Raw genomic sequence first — 23,904 nt, forward strand, 5'->3', positions numbered from 1 at the left:
CCTGTTCTACTTTACACTATTATTGTTTAGAGTATTTGTTCATTTGAAAAAATAGGCTGGCGCCGCGGCTCACTATGGTAATCCTCCGCCTTGCGGCGCTGGCACCCCGGGTTCTAGTCCCGGTCGGGGCGCCAGATTCTGTCCCGGTTGCTCCTCTTCCAGTCCAGCTCTCTGCTGTGGCCCTGAGAAGGCAGTGGAAGATGGCCCAAGTGCTTGGGCCCTGCACCCGCATAGGAGACCAGGAGGAAGCACCTGGCTCCTGGCTTCGGATCAGCACTGTGCGCCGGCTGTAGCGACCATTTAAGGGGTGAACCAACGGAAAAAAGGAAGACCTTTCTCTCTGTCTCTCTCTCACTGTCTGATTCTGCCTGTCAAAGAAAAAAAAAAAGAAAAGAAAAAATAAATACCTAAAAAAATCTACCAAGCTCATTTTTTGATAACTGCTTTATCTGTTTTAGAGTCTATAACTAATAAATTTACTAGCATATTTTATTAGAGTGTTCACTGTTTTTTTTTTTTTTTTATATTCTGGGACTTTGCTTTGGCTTGATTATTCTGCTTTCCTGCAGTACTTCCATAAAAATTATTTGGTGACGGTCAGTGGATGATAACATTTTTTGTCCTTGTATGTTTGAAAATACTTCAATGTTGTCCTCATTCTTGAATAATAGTTTAGTAGAGGGTTATATTCTTGGTTGACAGCACTTAAATTTACTTTGTATTTATTTAAATATTTATTTGTTTTGAAAGTCAGAGTTAAGAGAGAGGAGAGAGAGACAGAGATCTTCTATCCACTTGTTTACTCTACTCTAATGGCTTTAATGGCTGGGGTTGGGCCAGGCCAGAGCCAGGAGCCAGGAGCTTCTTCTAGGTCTCTCACATGGGTGCAGGGGCCCAAGCACTTGGTCCATCTTCCACTGCTTTCCCAGGTGCATTAACAGGGAGCTGGGTGGGAAATGGAACATCAGGGACTGGGACATCGCAGCTTAACCTGCTATCCCACAACGCAGATCCAGTTGTTTTTTTTTTTTTTTTTTTAAGATTGAATTATTTATTTGAAAGGCAGAGTTTACAGAGAGAGTCAGTCTTGCATCTGCTGCTTCACTCCCCAAATGGCTGCAACAGTTGGAGTTGGGCCACTCTGAAGCCAGAAGCCAGAAACTTCTTTCACATCTCCCACATGGGTGAAGGGTCCAAGCACTTGGGTCATCTGCTGCTGCTTTCCCAGGCACATTAGCACAGAGTGGGTTTGGAAGTGGAGCAGCTGAAACTCAAACTGGCACCCATATCGGATGCTAGCATTTCAGGCAGGAGCATTATGTGCTGTGCCACAACGCCGGCCTATGCCGGCCCCATTTTTTAAAATTTATTCATTTATTTGGAAGGCAGAATGATAAAGAGAGGAAGAGACAGAGACAGACAGAGAGATGTTCCATCTGCTGGTTTACTCTCCAAAGGGCCACAGCAGCCAAGGCTGGAACCTCGAGGCAGGAATTCCACCAGGTCTCGATGTGGATTCAGGAGCCCAAGCACTTAGGCCATCTTCTGCTGCTTTCCCAGGCACATTAGCAAGGAGCTGGATCTTTTTCTGTCTTGCCAAAGAAGGTACTTTAAAGCATGAATTTTCAGCCATCTTTTCTATGTCATTAAAATGATAATACCTGTTTTCTCAGAAGGGATGTTCTTTCCTATCATGAGTGTAAAAAGATGGAATTTTTAAAGATAATTTTATAAATAAATTTAAAAGTAAAATTCTTTTGTGTGTTTTTATTTAAAAAGTAAAATGACTATAATTAGGATTCATATTTTTTGTGATAAATTAAGGTTTAAAAGATTTATAAATACTCTAGCATTTGAAGATTATAGGACATCTAAACGTAATATGTAGCTTTTACATGCTAACTGCACTGTCACAATCAGTAACCAATAAACGATTCTTTTTACTTAGGAATAAAATTGAAAAGCTAATTTGATCAAGCTAATAAAAATTAATTATGTTAATGTAGCTGCAGTTTTTAATAAGAATAACTTAGTATAGCTTTTATAAGTATTTTGATGATTATAAGAGCCGAAAACTACAGCAATCAGAAAGTCATTGTTCTTTATATTACTGTTAAGCCTTATTTATATTTTGCTTTGTTTTGGTAACATTAGTCCTTTCTCTGGTTTTATATGAATTTTAGTTTTCATAACTTAGTGTGCATTTTGTATGTCAAGTGGCAACCCCCAATGTAATGTGTGATATAATATTCTTGGGGACTGAATTTCTGTGTAGAGTGTTTAGTTTTTTACTGTTTCCTCAAGTAAAAAAGCCTGTTGATAAATGCTGTTATTTTTATTGTCTGTGCCAGTAAGGAAAGAGACATGTTATGCTGGTCTTCTATGAAATGTAATAAATCTCATACAAATATTAAAATTGTATGTGCATACTCTAGGAGAAAATGCTCATTTTTCAAGATATATAAGCAAATGAGCTTCGTTGAAAAGCAATATCTCTCTTGTCTACTCCAGTTTATAAATCTGACTATTTAGATGCTCAATTAAAATTTTAGTTTTTGTGTGTACACTGCTGTTCCTTTTCCTAAGTAGCTTAGTTCAAAATGCCATGTTTCTTCTACTTGAAAAGCATATTATAGATCCTTAGGATTATATCTTGCTTTGAGTTAGGTACTAGACCAAAGAGCACTAATATGATTAAATTATTAAAAAGTCATTCTGTTGCTGTTATTAAATATTCATATTAGTGACTTAAAATATTTTGTTTTAGAAAATATTGCATATCTACCTGATTCCCTAGTGATTAAATCATGTTTGGCAAGAAAAAGAACAAGAAAAGATTTTTCATATGAAGAATTGATTTTGAAAGAGGAAATAAGTAATGTTTAAATTTTTAACCATTAGACTTTGCACTGTTAGTTTTGAGGTGCTTTTGTCTAGATGATAAAGGACTTTTTTGTTTACAAAATTTCTGGTGTTCATCCTACATTTGGTGAGTGAGATAAACCTATTAAACCAGAGGTTACAGCTAGTATGATAAAGTGAAAGTTCCAGTGAAACTGATTGGATTTAGCATTAAGGATTTTTTGACCATTAGTGTTCTCTAGCAGTGGCATGAGTCATCCATAGGCACAAATATGCTGGGTGTTCACTTGCAGGAAAAAATTGTCTATAAGAAATAGAAGTAACTGTTTATTGAGCACTTCCTATCAGACAGTTTTAACTTTTTAACAAATGAGGAAACAAATCTCTGGAAGGTTGCTTATGGACAGTTACTTGGCACAGTGAGTAATTTGCTGCTTGGAATGCCTGATTCTCATGTCAGAATGTGTGGTTTGAGTCCCTGCTACTGAGCTTCTGATTTGGCTTCTTGCTTATTTGCACCCTGGGAAACAGCAGGTAATCTCTTAACTACATGGGTTCCTGATGCCCGAATAGATGAAAGGATGGAGTTCTAGGCTCATGGCCTCTGCCTGGCCAAGTCCTGGCTATAGTGAACATCTGGGGAGTAAGTCAGTGAATGAAGATCTCTGTATTTCTCTCTCCCTCTGTCTCTCAAATTAGGAAAGTGTATGTGAAGGGTGACTGTAAAATTCTTCTTTGTTTTGGTTATGTTTAAGATTTATTTATTTGAAAGGTGCAGTTACAGAGAGAGAGAGAGAGCAGATCTTCCATCTGTTGGTTCCTCCGCATGTGGTGCAACATCTAGGACTGATCTAGGCCAAAACCAAGAACCAGGAATTTCATCTGGGTCACCACATGGGTATCAATGGCCCAAGCACTTGGACAATCTTCTACTGTTTTCCCAGGCACATTAGCAGGGGGCTGGATCAGAAGTGGAGTAGCCAGGACTTGAACCAGAGCTTATATGAGATACAGGTAGTAGATAGCCTAACTGGGTTACTGTGTGCCACAAATGCCAACCCCCAAGATTCTTCCAATCCTAGAAAACAAATTGAAATGTAGACATACTTAGGAGTAAGCAGGAAGTTTAACTAAAAGCTGTGATCTAACCAATAATTAAAGTTTTAGTTGGAGCTGTGGTTTGAATATAGTGTTGCTTTTTATAACATAGTATGAAATATTGTATTTAATTTTACCAGAAGAAAATGCATGTTGCAAGTGGACCTACCTCCTTGAAAAAAATGCTAAAATAAATATGCATATCAAAGTTATTCTGTTAATATTTGCATTCATGAGTTTCCCACTAGGTCATATTATTATGTACTTTTAGAGCATATTGTTTTGTTTTAAAAACTTATTTACGTATTTATTAGAAAAGCTGATTTACGGACGGGGGTGGGGAGAGAGAGAGAAAAAAAAGATCTTTTATCTGCTGGTTCACTCCCCAGGTGCCACAACAGCTGAGGCTGAACCAGGCTGAAGTCAGGAGACAGGAGCTTCTTTTGGGTATCCCATGTGGGTGCAGGGGCCCAAATACTTGGACCATTTTTTGCTGCCTTCCCAGGGACATTAGTAGGGAGTTGCATCAGAAGTAGAATAACTGGGACTCAAACTGGCACCTATATAGGATGCTGGCATCGCAGGTGGAGCTTAAATACACTGTGATACAATGCTGGCCCCTGGAGTGTATTCTTCAAAGTTTTATTCTGCCATAATTACTTTTGAATGATAGTGCAATAATATTATATACATTTATAAAAGATTCCTATTTTTTCATATCAAAAGAGTAAGAAAATGCATGCTTTGTATGTAAGGCACTTAATACTTTGCCTGCAACTTAAAGTAGTGTAAAAATGTTAGATATTGCTTTCATAATTATCATAACACAGATTGTTTTGTGTACTTTTCTTACTCTGCTATTTGATTATGACCATTTATTTTAGTAATGCTAAACACCTAAAGTTAATTGCTTATTATAGTAAGGCACCTGGTCAAATAAATTTACATACATTATTCAGTCCATTTTATTCCACTTGAAGATTATGTCCTCCTTACAGTTTAGAATACAGAGGCTTGGAGAGGATACTTAAAGTCCTAAAGCTGAAAAACAGTATACTCATTATTTGATCCCAGATTTCCTGTGCTAAACTGTGATATTATACTAGTGTTCATAAATACAGTAAATTATTTAATTGACAAAGGGTAATGATGTTGATGACTGAGGATGCAAGCACAAAAAAGATTAGAAAATATGAGTAATGATGATATCAGTGAGTTATAGTAATCTTTATTTTTCTTAAGTTTTGTAAAACACAGAAAGTTTTCAGAAATACCATTAAAATGTTTTTAGAAACAACACTATATTAAATATAGATCTGTATTATAAGGCATTCTTTGATCAGAAAATTGTTAATTTTAAAAAAAAACCTTCAATAGTACAAAGATATTTTAAAGCACTATCTCTTTTGTAACCATTCCTTCTAATAATTTTTGATCATACAGTCTCAATATGAATGTATTTAAATTTTAAATTATATGCCTGTGTTGTATCTGTGTTTATCATAAGACACACATCAAAGTAGAAGATTTAAAAAATGCTGTTCTGGGGCTGGCATGATGCAGCAGGTTAAACCACTGTTTACAATGCCTGAATTCCTTACCAGAGTATCTGTTTGAGTCCTGGCTGATCCACTGCTGAGCTCCCTGAGAAGGTGGCAGAAAATAGCTAAAGTACTTGATCCTCTGCCACCCATGTGGGAGACATTGATGGAGTGCTTGTTCATGGCTTTGGCCTGGCCCAGCCCTGGCTGTTGTAGCCATTTGAAAGATGGGCCAGTGGACTGAAGAGATCTCTCCCTACCTCCTCTTCTCTCTCTCCTTCTCTGGCACTGTGCCTTTCAAATAAATAAATAAATCTTGGGGGGGGGGGGACAGAGAAAAGATGCTAAGCTAAAAGTTATCCTAATAACAGTAATGCTGTTGAAACTCAAGAAAAATGTGATTGTATATAATTAAGTAGTTTTGAATCTTAGTTTAACTTTTTCTATGTTTTGTTTTATAATCATTTCAGGATTCCATCTTTAGAACGGGAAACCACTGGAGAGTTTTTGGCAAAAGGTGGAGGGAAGGTAGCATACAATGATCAGATCTGAATTTCATACAGTTCACTCTGATTGTAATATGGAAAATGGTTTGGATAATATTTTGCAAAGATGCAGAGAAGCTATTTAGAAGACCTTTGAGTGGTATAGGCAACAAATGCTTGGGAGCTTAAAACAGACAAGCAGAAGGACTTGAAATCTGTTCAGTGGATAAAATCAAGAATAGTTGGTAACAAGTTACATGACAGGGATGGGGTGAGACCAGAGAGTTAAGGAAGTGTTAAGGAGGACTTTTAATGCTTCTCATTTGTGTAACTGAAAGGAATTGCAAAAAAAAAAAAAAAAAAAAAATATAAAACACTCAGAAAAGGGTATAGTGAGTGAGAACCTATGGACAGTTCCAGACATAAAATTTTGAGAAAACTTGAGTCCTCCAATTGGAGATGTTAACTCAGCAACTAACATACGGTGCTTAGAGTGGTGATCTGGGACTGATGTATAGATTTTCAGCATATACTTGTTCATGGAGGTTAATAGTTTGGGTGTGAACAGCTAATGAGAAAATATGGAGGAAATACCCTAAGGAGCTATAACATTTAATAGGAAGTTGAGGATAAGCCTAAACCAGAAGACTGCAAGGAAGCAGCCAGAATGGTAGGACATATATCTAAGGAGTGATGTTTCAAGGATATCAAAGGAACGGTGAGTTTCAAGGATTCATCGGAGTTAGCAATGTGGAAATGATGTATTGAGGAAGATGAAGGATAGTGAGTCTTAGAAAATGTTCATTAGCAAATTTCCGAGTGAGTATCCTCCAAACAGAATGGGTAGTAACAGTTACTATAGGATGACCATCCCTAATTCAAATATCTGAAATCTGAGTGCTCCAAAATCACTGACATGCCAGCACAAGTAGAAAATTCACACCTGATGTCATCTGACAGTCATAGGCAAAACAGATGCACTAAAAACATTCTATAAAGTTATCTTCAGGCCATTTGTGTAAGATGTATATGAAACATTAATGAAGTTTCATGTTTAATTTTTATTTATTTTTCATTTTATTTGTAAGAGATCTTCTACTCACTGATTTACTCCACAAACGCCCACAACTGCCAAGGCTAGATGAGTCTGAAGCCAGGAGTCCTGAATTCCATCCAGATCTTCCATGTCAATGGCAGGGACCCAAGTACTTGAGCCATCACTTGCTGCCTCATAGGGTAACAATAGGAGGAAGTTGTATAAGAAACTGAGTAGCTAGTTGGTACTCTAATATGGGATGCAGGAGTCTAACTACAGCTGTTAAGGATCTCCATTGAATTGTTCATTTAGCCTTGGGTACCCTACCCAGAATATCTCATATGTAAATGCAAATAGTCCACAATTTGAAAAAAATCTAAAATACCCTAGTCCCTAACATTTTAGATGGGGAATATTCAGCCTGTATCTACTGAAAATGTTTCATAGATATATCTTTATTTTGTTTTGTTTTCTGTATCCTACACTTCAAGAATATTAAAGCTTTGAAAATTTTAATCTAGAAAGGGACTGGTACTAGAAATTCTAGTTTAAATAACCTATAGTAAAGACAGCTACAAATTTACACTATACTAAATGATTTATGTTTATTTTAGTCGTCCTTTTATTTTTAGAGAAATAGTTAAATGGGCTCTGGTATTACTTTGAATAATTATGCAAAGTCTTGGATAAACAATACTGATTTGTTACTTATTGGAATAAAACCAGTGTATTGGATGTCTCCAAAGTATGATCACTTCTTCCAGTTATGGTGATTATTTATACTTATTTGCCATAGTTTTCTATTTGGAAAACTAGGTAATATGTCTGTTTTGGAATTTTATAAGAGCCCCTCAAGTATTTGGAAATGAAACATTGTGTCCTACTGTAGTCTTACCTGTAGTACTTGTGGAATATCACAAGTTCCCTTAGTTTTCCATGTAATATCACCTTTAAACAGTCTCTTTACCATCTCGGTTACTTATTCATTAATTTTTCGTTGTAACTTCCTTAGAAAGTATAGATTAGAATTGAACTGAGCACTCTAAATATGATTCAACCAAAGTAGTAACATTAAATGGGATATTTGACAAACTGTGTTTTTTTTTTTTTGACAGAGTGGACAGTGAGAGAGAGAGAGAGAAAGGTCTTCCTTTGCCATTGGTTCACCCTCCAATGGCCGCCGCGGCCGTCGCGCTGCGGCCGGCACACCACATTGATCCGATGGCAGGAGCCAGGTACTTCTCCTGGTCTCCCATGGGGTGCAGGGCCCAAGGACTTGGGCCATTCTCCACTGCACTCCCTGGCCACAACAGAGAGCTGGCCTGGAAGAGGGGCAACCGGGACAGAATCCGGCGCCCCGACCGGGGCTAGAACCCGGTGTGCCGGCGCCGCAAGGCAGAGGATTAGCCTAGTGAGCCGCGGCGCTGGCCGACAAACTGTATTACCACTGACACGTTAAAACTGAATTGTGGGGTTTTGTGTTTACTTCTAATATGTCTTATTATAACTAGCCAGATTATGTCAGATTATTCAGAAAATTTAAAAATCTTGATTTTAAAGTTTAAGTCTTAATAAATCATGGATGATGTTAACACTCTTAGTATAGTTGGTTTAATATGCCTTCAAGTTGATATGTTATGATAGAATTATTCAACAGTACAATACCCTGACCAATCCTTGGATAATACCTTTGGTGGCTGATAATCTTGTAATCTACCTAAACCTATTGCAGTTAAAAAGTTGCCTCATGGGGACCTGCACTGTGGTATAGTAGGTTAACACTCCAACTGTGGAGCCTGCATTCCATATGGGTGCCAGTTCATATTTGGCTGCTTCTCTTCTGATCCAGCTCTCTTCTGTGGCCTGGGGAAACAATAGAAGATGGGTCAGGCACTTGGGCTCCTGCACCCATGTGGGAGACCCAGAAGCTCCAGTCTCCTGGCATCAGATCTGCCCAGCTCTAGCCGTTGCAGCCATTTGGAGAGTGGACCAGCAGATGGAAGATCTCTGTCTCTGTCTCTCTCTCTCTGCCTCTCCCTTTCTCTGTCTATAACTCTAACTCTCGAATAAATAAATAAGGCCTTAAAAAAAGAAAAGATTGCCTCATGTACATCAAGATATTCTGCCTTCTCTGCATTTTCAGAATGCCCATGAACTATTTGATATGAAAAATAGTTGAGCTCTCTTTTGAAAGAAATCTTTCTGGACTTCAGATAGACTTATTTTTTACCTTTAATGAATTCTTGGATGGAAGTAGAATGGGAGTGACAGTCCTTTTTTACATACTGAATTTATATTTGTGTTAAAGCCTATTTTAATGATTACTTAATTTTTTGCTCAATATTTATAAATAGTCTGAAAAGCAGAGTTCAAACAGCACAATAACTTGAGCACAGTAGTGTTTTGTTTCTAAATCTTTGACTCTAATCCAAATAGGTTTTTCATTTTTCAAGTCAGTTATAGAGAGAGAGGGAGAGACAGCAGAGAGATTAAGATCTTCCATCTACTGGTTCAGTCCCCAATTGGCTGCAATGCAAAGGCAGGGCAAGGCCGAAACCAGGAGCCAGGAACTTCAACCGGGTCTCCCACATGGGTACAGGGGCCCCAAGGTGTGTAAACCCATTGTGCCACAACACTAGCACCCTTCCCCCTCCTTTTTCTTTCCTTTTTTTTTTTTTAACCAGTTTTCATAGGGTTTATAGTTTTATTTTTGATGGTGTATTACCTTAAAGGTTTAATAGAACTTTTCACTTTATTTTTAAGGTGATATAATATCTGTGATTCATTTGATGTTATGATGGGAATATAGCATTCTCTATAGCTTTGTTCCTATTGTATTAGCAATGATATAATTTGGTATATGGCAGAAAGTGGAATTTACCTTTCTTGAGAGATAAGAAAACTATTTTTATTAAGTGTTGCATTGTGAAGAAACAAGGAAGTGATGCTGTTTTAAAATTATTCTGTATATGTTCTAAAATAATTGTTTTTGACTTAGCAGGAATTTAGACTATTGCTTAACTTTTACTACTTTCGTTCATTAATTTAATGAAGACTTAATTTTAAAATTTAATGAAAAGGTTTTATAACACTAAAAACTATACAGTCTATCGCTTGCAATGCGATGTTATTCTTTTTTTTTTTTTTTTTTTTTGATAGGCAGAGTGGACAGTGAGAGAGAGAGACAGAGAGAAAGGTCTTCCTTTGCCGTTGGTTCACCCTCCAATGGCCGCCGCAGCCGGCACACCGCGCTGATCCGATGGCAGGAGCCAGGAGCCAGGTGCTTTTCCTGGTCTCCCATGTGGGTGCAGGGCCCAAGGACCTGGGCCATCCTCCACTGCGCTCCCGGGCCATAGCAGAGAGCTGGCCTGGAAGAGGGGAAACCGGGACAGAATCCGGTGCCCTGACCGGTACTAGAACCCGGTGTGCCGGCACCGCAAGGCGGAGGATTAGCCTATTGAGCCACGGTGCTGGCGCGATGTTATTCTATGTCAGAGTCCCATCTTGTGCCCTGGTTGCTTCTGCTAATATTCCTAGGTAGGTAGTGAAGGATGGCCCAACTACTTGGCCCTCAGCTATGCATGTGGAAGACCTGGATGGGGGTGCCTGTCTCTTGCCTCTGCCAGCCTAGCTGTGATGATCTGGTCATTTAGGGAGTCAACCAGTAGATAGAAGATCAGTGTCTATCTGTCCCTCTCTGTCATTCTGCCTTTAAAAGAAATAAATCTATAAATAAATCTTACACAAAACAAAACATGCTGATTGAAATGTCCACATTCCATATCAGAGTGCCTTGTTTGAATCCTGGCTACGCCACTCGTGATCCAGCTTTCTGATGATAATACAGAGCCTGAGATGAAGTATGTGATGGCGCAAGTATTTGAGTCCCTGCCACTCACGTGGAAGACCCTGAAGGTGTTCCAGGCTACTTGCTTTGGTGTTGCCCAGCATTTGTGGGCATTTGGAGAGTGAACGAATGGATGACAGACCCCTTGTCTATCTCTGTCTCTCTCCAAATTTTTAAAAAACAGATAATAATGGCTTTAATTATTTATCTATATGTTACCCATCTGTATCTGTTGTGACTCCCTGAAATCTCAGATTCATAGTTTTTAGCCAGGCTAGTGAAACTTCCTTTTCATTATTTGAGAGCTGCATTTTTTTTTTTTAATTTCTTCAGTGATTGTCTACTTCTGTACTCATAGCTAACCTCTCCCTCCCTGTCTCTCTCTCTCTCTCTTTTTTTTTAATTTGATGCATTGGAAACTTGCACGAGTGTACAGAGCAATGATCCAGACAGCTGTACCTTTACTACAGACACTTTTTGAGTGCCAAATTAGTTTGTAGTGCAAATCTTGAATGAGAACTGCACCTGCTCTCAATATGGATGAAGGTGGCAGATGTTACGGGAAGGCTAATTTTGGCACTTGTTTAAATCTAATTGGCAGCTGACATCACCATTTCCTGGGATTTTTTGCCTTGGAGTCATGGAAATCCTGCTTTTGACACCAAAACTGCCTTCTTGTTTTGTTTGTAGGATTTAGTTGTGTTATTTTTGAGAAATATTGAGCTCTTTGTGTTGTGATCCCATGCTATGTTTTCTTATATACTAGTGGTTTCCTAAAATTGTTTAACTAGACATTTTAACTAAAATTTATCATGTATGAACATTGCATTTTGGAGTAAGTAACTTTGAGTAGCCAATATTAAATATAAACATATGTCTGCCATTATACATTATTTTCTTGTAGAATAAGTGATTGCATTTTAAGAATTAATAAATTCTTTGAGAGTTGATAGGATTTAAATGACAGTTCATGCTGCATGTAGAGTGTTTTCTAGTATCATTTTATTTACAGTGTGAGAAAAAGCCAGTATACAGGTGTGTATTTCAGGTATCTGATTTTAAATTTGCAGGATCTTTAATACCACACTTTGACTTAAGCACAGGGCTTATATCCAACAGCAAATCAGAATATTCCTTTAAAATACGTTTAGGGAAAATTATATTTAATCTTTATTTTTCAACCCTTAAGTGATTTGCTTATAACTTTAAACTTTTAATATTTTAAGTTCATAAGTTATAGCTCTCTTGATATATAATTCACATATCATATGGGCACCTATTAAAAGGGCATAGATCATTATTTTACTATGCGTGTGGATAAAAGTGCAATCATGACCACAATTTCAGGAAATTTACATTCCCTGAAAACATATCCTGCATCTTTGTAACTGCCATGCTCCACGCCCTTCCTCCTTCCCCTTCCAGCTCTAGAGTACTACCAATCAACTTTCTGTCTCTGTAGATTGTCCTATTTGGGATGTTTTGTACAAATGGAATCACTTCTTATTAATTTGGGGCTGGTATAAATAACATTTATTATTAATTTGGGAATGGCTTCTTTGGCTACTAAAATGTTTTACAAATTCATCCATGTTGTATACTACTTCACTCCTTAAAACTGAGTAAGATTTCATTGTGTGGATATACCACATTTTGTTTATCCGTTCATAAGTTGATGAACATTTGGATTGTCTCCATCTTTTGGCTACTGTGAATAGCCAGATTTATAGAAAATAATAAGATTTATAGTGGCAAGTACAAGTTTTTCAAATTTGTAATTTTCTCATAAAAACTTGAATTTTATCATTGGCAACAATTCCTTTCAGTAGTTTTCCTGGTGTAGCAGTCTCACTTCTTTGATTTTGAGAAAATATCTGCCAAATACCCAACACTGAATAACAAAATAATGGTTTGTCTTCATTATTTCAACTCAAAATGGTGTTACCTGGAAAAATCTTCCTAGCTTCTGCTGCCTGCTGGGGTGTGCATTGGCAGGAAGCTGGAATTGGGAGCTGATCTTGACCTGCACCTAGGCACTCTGACATGGGGTGCTGCCCTCCCAGGAGCATCTTCACTGCAGTGCCAAGTGCCCACCCCTTAAGTGAAAAGGGCTGGTGCTTTGTGACAGCTTGGATCACGCTGAAGAATATGATTATTACTAATACAATTTAATTCTGTTGGCTTGATTTGTCCTTAGGCATTGGCAGTTTTACCTACCATTGCTTTTGCACTATCAGTGCAAATATCAACACAGAAAGTAAGTTTACAAAAAAAAAAAAAAACTAGACTAAGTATTGTGGAAATAGTTTTTATCTTCTGGACACATCTCAGGGATCCCAGCAGTCCGTATATCATATTCTTATTGCAGGCAAATAAGTGAAATAATATGCTGAGGAAAAGAAGGAAATACAGTGTCTTTTATTATAGCTTTTATCCTTGTCTGAAACCCTTTCAACCACATACCACCTTTTTCTTGGTGGCAGTAGGTGGGTGGTGTCATGAGTTATATATTAATATCTTTTATATTACCTACTTTGGTATCATTATTCATGCACAATATATTCTGTGTTCATTTCATATTACAAGTTTCTGGAAATATTTGAGGGTGTTACCCTAATGTGGTGCAGATTTCTTTATGTTTGGATTCAGATATCATTTCACAACTCAATTCTATACTGTTGTGTAACTTTGAACTATTATATCAGTTCTCTGAAGCTTAATTTTCCTTACATGTTCATTTTAAAGATTTATTTATTTGAGAGGCAGACAGAGACAAGGGAAGTCACAAAGACAATCTTCCATCTTCTGGTTCACTCCTCAAATGGCTGCAACAGCTAGGGCTTGTCCAGGCCAAAACCAGGAGTCCAGAATTTCATCCTGGTCTCTCAGTGGATAGAAGGGCCCCAGGAACTTTGACCATCTGCTGCTGCTCTCCCAGGCCCATTAGCAGGGAGCTGGACTGGAAATAGAGTAAATGGGGACTCAGACTGGTACTCTGATATGGAATGTCAGTGTGTCAGGCAGTGGCTTAACCCTTCGTGCCACAATGCCAGCCTCTCCTTAGATTTTCTAAAGTTTTATTATTCTAAATACAACAAAAAATTATTTAAAAGATTGTTAGTATTCATTAGGTAGCATTAGTAAAATGCTAATGATGGTACCTGGTATGTAATAAATGCTCAGTAAATACTCATTGATGTATTTAAATTCATAGGACAGAATCATTTTGCTTTTACTGTTTTTGTGTGTGTGTGTGTACATCTGCAGTAAAAGCACAAGAAAGTATTGATTACATTTTTAATGTCTTATATACTCAACATAAACTTCTATTTTATGATTTTATTTTTGTGAATTCTCTGAGTACAGTAAAAATTTGGGTAATATATCATTCCCACATGTAAAATTAGAGTATAACATTTCTAAGAAGGAAAAATATATATATTCCTAGATCATACTGGAAGAAATCTAAACACATTCTAGAATAATTTTATCACGTAGTTATGTAATTGAAAGTCTGAATTCTAACACTGGTTCTCTGACTCTGAAATCAACTTAGCCTTTGGCAACTTGCTTGCATAGGACTGTGGAATATGTACAAGAAATTATAAAGTTACATAAGCCATTTGTTGTATTGTTTTAGGTTTCAGATTTATTAAGCATTTAAAATACATGTAAAATTTGACATGTAGTTGTGATTAATTCTTAAAACTTTCTAACAGTTCTTCAGCAAATTTTATATAGTATAATTCTTTACAATAGCAAATTTTATGTAGTAAGTTGTAATATAAAATAATACTCTTTATTTGGGAAAACCAGAACAGTATGTTGAAAAGCAAATTAATTTTAACATTTCATTTGGTTATACCAGAGAAACCACATGTAAGTATTCATTATTCTGTGATTTAAAGTTCTATGTTCAAATCATCATTATTTTTTAAAATGGACTCACATTCTTTTTTTGATGCAATTGCAGATAGCTTTTTATAAAACTGTGAATACTTCTTAGCAATGTGAGGACGTTATTTTTCTTAAGATTTTTGGGTACATCTATATTAGCTTGACTATTCCTCTGTTGAAGAGGGTATTAATTATTCAAAAAAGTTAATTTTGAGGTAACAGGCTTTTTATATTTTTTCCTTTTTTTATAAGCTATTTGAACTGCTGGGACCTGAAGGGCTTGATCTTATTGAGAAGCTCCTCCAGAACAGAATCACAATTGTGGATAAATTCCTTAATTCTTCAAATGATCATAAGTTTCAGGCTCTTCAAGGTAAGAAAATATACAATTCTTAAGGAATGATTGAGAAAAAATATGCAATTATAAAGGAATAGTTCATCGGTTAACAGATCTTTTTAATTTAATTATATTTTGGGACTTTATGTAGTTTACTGATACTGTCCTATAAAGGAGAATTTAAGTATGTCAGATTATGAGACTAATGTAAGTGACCTATATAGGAGCATATTATAACAGTGTTTGATGATACCAATTTTTTGGGTAAATTTCCTTATAACAGCCATAGTACTTAAAAGTGACTATATATAGTATCCACTATGGACCAAATAGTAGTGTAATTTCTCTCCAACTTTTTTACTTTTTTAAAATTTATTTATAAATATATATTTCTAAATTTATTTATAAATATAATTTATTTTTTTGAATGGCAGAGTTACAGAGAGAGATGGAGTGACAGAGAAAGAATCTTCCATCCATTGGTTCACTCCCCAGTGGCCACACCAAAGCCAGGAGCAGGAGCTTTTTCTGGGTCTCCCAAATGGGTACAAGGGCTCAAGCACATGGGCCATTTTCTACTGCTTTCGCAGGTGCATTATCAGGGAGCTGGATGGGAAGTGGAGCAGCTGGGACTCAAACCAGCAGCCATATAGCATGTGATATCACAGGCTGAAGCTTTACCTGTTATGCCACAATGCTGGCCCCAACTTTTCACTTTTAAAACTTTCAAACCTTTAGTGAAAGTAGCTGAATAATACAGTGAACACTTGCACAGCCTTCTTGCAAATTCACCAAGCCATTAACATTTTGTCTCCTTTGCTCCTTTCTATATACACATACACATTTATGTTTTAAATTTCATTGAATAATGACAGTACGTTCCAGACATCATGATATTTCACCTTTACAATCTTCTTCATACATCTAAAAACAATGACAGTCTCTTGTGTAACTACATTGTAGTTATCACAGTCAGCAAATTGAGTACTTACAGTGTCATGCATTAGATATATTAAAAAAACCCTCAAGAATTATAGAATGTTGGCTGGGCAGCCAAAATTATTAAAAACTTCTGATTTGTGACACAGCTTATGCCAGACTCTGGTTTTAAGTGACAAGCAAGAAAATGAAATTTCTTACAAATGTTCATTGTCCACCTCACAAATAGTTTGCAAAATTGCATAGACTTAATGTTTTTAAGTGGAAGAATATAAAGAGTCATACACCCTTCTTCAAACTACTCAACATCTATTCTATATAGCATGTCATTTTCTACTTATATTTATGATTAAGGCACTAAAAGGAAATAAGGTAGGTTTGATTTAATCCCAAAATTTCTTACAGATTTTCTTTTTTTAAGATTTTTTTAAAATTTATTTTTTGGAAAGGCAGAGTTATTGAGAGAGAGAGAGAGGGAGAGAGATGTCTTCCACAGGCTCACTCCCCAAATGGCCGCAACAGCCAGGGTTGGGCCAGGCCAAAACTAGGAGCCCATAGCTTCATCCGGTCTCTCACATGGATGCAGGGGCCCAAGCACTTGGGCCATCCTCATTTGTGCCTTCCCCAAGGCACTTGGAGGGAACGGATTGGAAGTGGAGCAGCCAGGGCTCAAACTGGCACCCATGTGGGATGCTGGCATCACAGGTGGAGGTTTAACCTGGTCCACAATGCCAGCCCCTTACAGATTTTGTTAACTACTCATCAGTGTTCCCAGAAGCCTAGAGTTGCTTTGATGTTGCTAGAAACTCGGAAAGTTTGAATTTGGTTTCTTGGTTCCCTAAGTATATTGAAAACTTGTAAATTGCTTGCTCCAAGAGGGCTCCCTCCCACCTGTAGAGTTGTACATAATCAGAAAAATAGCATTTAAAGCATTTAAAGTCAATGTCTATAAAAAGAAAAGGAATGAGTTTAAATATCCAGTGCTATGATATTGTAAATTCTAAGAATTTGGTTTCATTTTTTTTTCAGTCTCCTAAGTGTTAATATAGAGATATTTACTGATACCAACTTTCAAAAATGCTAATTATTCACAAAGCTTAACATGAGTCTAAAATCATATATGGGCTTGGAATCTGAGGATGATGAGTTAGTAGTTTAATTTATGTTCATTATGTTTTATTATGTCCAATTTATAAACTTTATTAAGATAGTGACTTCTTAGATTCAACACACTTTTAAACTCAAAACAGATATTAATTTAGGATTACTAAAAACATGTATGTTTGGGCCATGAGTCTGTCCCAAAATGTTTTCTGGTCTTCTCAAGCTTCTTTAACTCATTTATTCCCTTTTAAAACATTAATGTTACTTTCTAAGAATAGTAATCATCTTATAGACAATTTGGGACGTTTATAAATCAGCTGACAACTAGCATATTTTTAAAAAATTCTTTTTAGTAAGTTTTTTGGTATATGTGCATAAAAAGTTATTTTCCTTAAATTTCAGAGATATAAGGAAATGCTCTTGTAGAAAAATAATCTTTCAACTCTTATTACTTCAACACTGTCATCACTATTCCCATTCACTTATGCCCTTTGATACAAGTTTTGTGTTTAATGATCTTTCAGAATTCTCTCATAATTACCAAATTGTATTACTTCCTAAGTCACCTTAGTATGGCTAGTTATTAACCACATACCATCCTTTGCTTTGTTTTCCAAAATCTGTGTGTTAGAGTGTCAAAGCTTCTTTTCATTTAGCGTTTGCTAGCTTTGATTCTGCTTTTGTTTGAGTCTTTTTATCCAGATATACATACATCTTACTCTAAGTCTCTTCTTATAACCAAGAAGTGCAAGGTAGGTGAGAAGTGAGTAGGCACAGTGTACTGACCTCTGTGTTAAGGATAGTTGTGAATTGAATCTGTGTTTCAGAGCTGATGTGGAGAATGTTCAGCACAGGGTGTGACCTTAAACCAAAATCAAGTTAGTTCAGGCTGTCAAGTGACAGTAGTTTTTGAGTAGTTATATGAGACTTATTCTGTCATAATTATATTCTAAAAGGATACAAGCTTCTACAGTATTCTTCAGTAAAATTTTATATTAGATTTATTGTTAAGGTTATTAATTTTGTTTCTGCCTGTCAGTCTCTGCAGTTAACCTGACTCAAAGAGAGATAAACATTTAAGCAATTGTTACTTTACAACATGATTTTGTTTTTTTTTTTTAATTACCTACTGTGTTTAGTCTTACAGGATTCTAGTATATATTCTGATTGGGAGATTTTAAAGATTTCAATGAAATAGACATTTTGTCTTCTAATTTTACTTTCTTTATTGAGATGAACACAAAAATATATGATAGTGTTTTATTACCATCACATTTGTTCAAAATGGAATTGACATTAGCATAGCTTTGTGTGTCACCCAAAGGATTTAGAATTTTACACTGAAGTTCCTTTATACTCAGAAGCACATGACATTATTCACATTTTTATTTTCTTATGTTTTTAAATGAGTGCTTTTGCTCTGAAGATTTATTTATTATTATTTGAAAGGCAGAGTTAGAGGAAGAGAGACAGAAAGATCTTCAGTCTGCTGATTCACACACAAAATGGCTTCAACAGCCAGGACTGAGCCATGCTAAGCCAGTAACTAGGAGCTTCATCTACATCTCCCATGTTGGTGGCAAGGGCCCAAGTACTTGAGCCATCTTCTGCTGCTTCCTCTGGTGCTTTAGCTGGGAGATGGATTGGAAATGGAGCAGCTGGTACTTGAACCTGCACTTTTATGAGATGCTGGCATTTCAGGTGGTGGCTTAACCAACTGTGTCATGATGCAGGCACCTATTCACATTTCTCACATATTCTGCTTTGTACCTGTGTTCCTGTCTTTGCAGGTGATTTAACTTTTTTTTTTTAGCTCAGAATATATGTGAAAGCTGTTTGAATGTTGTACATATTCTTTTTCTGACACTGAAAGTTAATTATCAACTCCATTGTTACAATAGGCATATAAGACTTAGAATGTGAGGTATATATGACTTCAGAAAATACTTTTCACAGAACAGTAAAATTTAGTCTTAATATACATGGGGTTATATAGTCTTTCATAGTTTTGAGACATACTGTCATTTCCAAGGCTTATACTTGAAAACCTATTTCACAAGGTTGTTATTTCATGTGATTGAATGTTAAATGACTTATTCAAAATTATGTTATAAGGTACTGATAAATATGTGAGATTGTGAAGATCTTATAATGAATTAGAAAACTAATTTTCCCATCTTGTACTAGATTTAATTCCTTCACTTTTCTGTATTGTATTGGGAATTTGATAAAATGAAAATAAAAACAATTGGTAAAATTGTAGAAGAATTTGAGAAATAACTGTTCAACATCTCAGTATGGGCCATACCTCCTCCTTCATTGTCTTCCTGGTCTGGCAGTAGTGTTAGAAACTTGTTTCTGTAATAAACAAATACAGGAACTACTGACTGACTTGGATTGCCCTGAAGAAAACTCATTTAGTTCTGTTAGGCCTGCATTGAAGAAAGATTCTGAAAGATAATCTTGTTGGAAGAAAATTTTTCCTGAATATTGAGCTGACCATGCCACAGACCTAAATTGTAGTTTTTAAGAACTGAATTTTGATTGACCTGGTTCCCTTTAGTGATTCTGTTATTTTAGTGATTATATTATTATTTATTATTTTTAAAGTATATCAGTGGGTCAGGTGCTTGGCACAACAATTAAGTCAGCATTTCAGAAACCAGCCTCCCTTCCTGATCCTGTGTCATGCCAAGGTGCATGTTTGCAGGCAGCAGTGATAGCTCAAACACTAGGGTCCCTGCTGCACACGTGAGAGAGCTGGATTCAGTCTGAACTAGCCCTGGCTATTGTGAGCATTTGAGGAATGAACCAGCAGTTGGAAAATCCTTGTCTGCCTATCTGTCTGTCTCTCTGCTTCTCAATGAAAAATAATAAATTAAAAAAAAGTATGTGAGGATACTCTAAATAGCCATAGTAAAACAGAATTAAAAGACAAGTTTATTTTGATAAAAACAGTTGAAATCCCTGCAAAGTTTTTTAAAAATACTCATTTTCTGTGAACTTTTTGAAAACCCTTCCTATGTTTTTGTTTCAAAATTTTTTGTACCAGAATAAACTTGTGTCTTCATTCCATTTCCCATAAATTTTTGACATGTCCTCATAGTTCCGTGAAGGTAGATCATACTTGTGCTTTATTTGCCCTGGTCACTATCTGAATATATCTTGAGTTAATATTACCAAATTTTATCTCATGTATAAATAGGTAGTAACATAAATTCATGGAAAATGCATATTATGAAGAAACTATGTCTGATTTCAAATATTTTGACCAAGATAGATTTCTCTTAATTTCATCCTCTATGCCATGTATATTTCTTGTATTTTTTTTTTTTTTTTTTTTTTTGGACAGGCAGAGTGGACAGTGAGAGAGAGAGACAGAGAGAAAGGTCTTCCTTTGCCGTTGGTTCACCCTCCAATGGCCGCCGCGGCCGGCGCGCTGCGGCCGGCGCACCGCGCCGATCCAGTGGCAGGAGCCAGGAGCCAGGTGCTTTTTCCTGGTCTCCCATGGGGTGCAGGGCCCAAGCACCTGGGCCATCCTCCACTGCACTCCCGGGCCACAGCAGAGGGCTGGCCTGGAAGAGGGGCAACCGGGACAGAATCCGGCACCCCGACCGGGACTAGAACCCGGTGTGCCGGCGCCGCTAGGCGGAGGATTAGCCTAGTGAGCCGCGGCGCCGGCCAATGCCATGTATATTTCAGAGTATAACGTTACCTATTACATGAGAATGTGCCTAATATGGAAAGAATTTTCATTTTATTCATATTTATTGTTATTTTATAACAGTAAATGCTCATCAGTATTGATAATTATTATATCTGATTATGTAAACAGATTTCAAAATTTTATTCATGGTATTTGGAAAATTTGTAATGTTAACATTAAGCTTTAGGTAGAAGTAAGGTATTGGTGACTTCTGCTATGCAGTGTTATTTATATACTGTGATTAAAAAGATTAAAAACTCCTTAAAGATAAAAAGTGAAGATATCAGCTTTAAGGACACTGTGCTATATTATATTTTCATGGGGATAGTTCTTGTAAAGATTAAATCATGTCTGAGGCTTATGAACATTATGTTTCTAAAACTTGCTTCCTAGACAGTTGCAAAAAAATTTTAGGGGAAAATACTAAACCGAATTATGGTTGCCAAGTCACTATTCAGTCTGAACAAGAAAAACAGTTAATGAAACAATATCGTCGTGAAGAAAAGAGAATTGCCAGACGAGAAAAAAGGGCTGGAGAAGATGGAGAAGGTTCAGGAGAAGGACTCACGTGCTTCGATCCTAAAGAATTGAGAATACATAGGTAATAAAAGCCAGAAGCTGAAAAATGCTTGTGGGGTAATTGCTACTTTTACTTGCCATCATTTTTTTGTTTAGTTTTAGCAATTTAGATGATTCTTACTTCTAGGCACGTTTTCTTATAAGAATAGAATTTTCTGTTATGAAAACCTAATTTTCTGGGATAAGAAAGCAATGATCTACCTAATTAGAATAATCTTGGTTATATCCATGTAGGTGACAGGTTTAGATTATAGATGTAAGCTATTGTTAGATACTGTGCACATGCCACTAGGTTAAGATTTATAAAACCTACATAAATGTGTTTTGAGATCTTTGTGTTGTTGTTTTTTTCTCCAGTTTAATGGTACTTTTTTCCATTTTTTTATTTAGAAGTAGAGAGGAAGAAAATGAAATAAAAGCATATTGCACTTGCTTCTTTAAATACCGAAACCCACAGTAAAAACAGGTTTTATACCTTATTAACCATCTTTGGATTGTGAAAAAAAATTGTAAAGAACCTTAAATCCAGCTTATTGGATGGTGTCTAAAAATAATATTAAAGATGTTCTATAGCATATTTGGTTACCCAAAGAATTTCAGGATAGCTGATATCTTTCTTTGTGTAGTTTCACTTCTTTTCTTCTATAATGGAAGACTACTTGAAGCAAGTATTATAATAGCCTTGTTTTAGTGTGTGCTTTCCTTTCAAGGTAAAAATTTCATATTCAGCCTACTATTTTTCTGTTTGTAGAGAGCAAGCACTTCTGAATGCTAAAAGTGCCCCACTTCTGAGCAGGCAGAGAGACACAGACACGGAAAAAATACATTATCCGCATGTTTATGATTCCCAGGCGGAAGCCAGGAAAACATCAGCCTTCATTGCTGGTGCAAAGGTATGTCACTGGAATAGAATCTTTTTTGGGTGATAAATCTGTTCTGAGCAAAGACACAGATTTTTTCCCTATTTTCTTTGTGAGTCTAGGCCTTGTTGATTAGACTGTACTAAATTGTATTTAAAAATATTAGAGAAAGTAGAATAACACAGCATAAAGTTGCTGTTACACAGCAGATATTGAAAACATACTCGTTTTCCTCTTTTCCATTAGCTTTACAGCTCATATTTTTTTAAATTTTGTCATTTACATTACTGTTAAATTTTATACTGTTTATTGTATATTTTCCTAGTTACATGAACAGATTTGTTTTTAAGAATGCCATTTAATTAATTTACACATTAAGGCTTTCAAAATACCATGAACTGTGTGTTATATATCATAAATGAATATTTTTTGAATGTGTGGTTTTTCATATTTGTTTGTTTTTCTGTAAATTAGTTAAATTTATTTACCAGTATCATGTCATAAAACCAGTAGTATATTCTCTCTGTGTGTCCATTAAATAATCTTCTCCAAAGCAATTGTTCTACTTTTCATTATTTTTTAACTTCTACTTTTGGTGTTTATAGATGATTTTACCAGAAGGAATCCAAAGGGAGAACAGCAAGCTTTGTGAAGAAGTTAAGATTCCCTACAGTGAACCAATGCCGGTGGGCCTCGAGGAAAAGCCAGTTTATATCCAAGACTTAGATGAGGTAAGATAACTCTTTTATAGTGTTGATGGTTTTGAGACTTGATGCATATTATGAGTGGATTTATATTGCAAAGTTATTTTTAAAAGTCAACAGTTTGTTAACATGGTACAAGACATATATAATTCGTCATTAAAGAGGTACAGTAAAGAAGCTTAAATTTTAAAAAATACATATGTTACTTCATACATTAATCATTTTAATGTATATTTTGTGCATGTCTATATTTTCATGTTTGGTTGTTTCAGCTAATTTTGTAGATACATAGATTGACTTAAGTAAAATATTTTAAAGTACTCATGTCTTGTATTTATATATCAAACGGGTAATCTATAATAAAAACAAATACTTTCGGGGTGGTGTAAAGTATTTTAATTTATTTTTCCTCAACATTATATTTCTGAATAATTTCAAACCTGTGGAAATGTAGAATGAATAGTACTATCCAATTGTCCGTCACTTACATTTAGCTAAGCACCAGGAGCTTTCTCCAGTTCTCCCATGTGGGTGGAAGGAGCCCAAACACTTGGGCCATTTTCCACTGTCTTTCCCAGGCCATTAGTAGGGAGCTGGCTCAGAAGTGGAGCAGTGGGGGCATGAACCAGCACCCATATCATCTCAGGTGATGGCTTAATCTGCCATGCCACAGCACCAGCACCCATGCTTATTTCTAAACAAGTATTGTGTTCATTTTTATTTGGATTATATACTTAAAAGAGTTTTTCTGTACAGAGTTCATTCCATTCCACACACATTCACATTCACCTAATGTCTTTTTGTCATGGAAAATAATATATTCACAGAATCTGTGGGTTAAGACATGGTCATCTTTGGGGAGCAGTATCTTGCCTACCACACATGCTACAGATAACTACAGTTTGATTA

The 23,904-nt window shown here is 36.1% G+C and overlaps 1 protein-coding gene across 1 annotated transcript in view; it reads left to right on the forward strand.

The window, feature by feature from the left end:
• Positions 1 to 23,904, forward strand: part of ASCC3 (activating signal cointegrator 1 complex subunit 3) — a 362,528-nt gene that overhangs the window by 51,806 nt on the left and 286,818 nt on the right. The window contains exons 5-8 of the mRNA XM_002714874.6: positions 15,019 to 15,139; positions 21,246 to 21,453; positions 22,183 to 22,324; positions 22,897 to 23,022. Coding sequence (XP_002714920.3) covers positions 15,019 to 15,139; positions 21,246 to 21,453; positions 22,183 to 22,324; positions 22,897 to 23,022 — 597 coding nt within the window. The remainder of the gene's footprint in view (positions 1 to 15,018; positions 15,140 to 21,245; positions 21,454 to 22,182; positions 22,325 to 22,896; positions 23,023 to 23,904) is intronic.

This window comes from Oryctolagus cuniculus, chromosome 5, assembly GCF_051225735.1.
Source record: "Oryctolagus cuniculus isolate XC-2025 breed Fujian yellow rabbit chromosome 5, ASM5122573v1, whole genome shotgun sequence".
NCBI classification, from domain to species: domain Eukaryota; kingdom Metazoa; phylum Chordata; class Mammalia; order Lagomorpha; family Leporidae; genus Oryctolagus; species Oryctolagus cuniculus.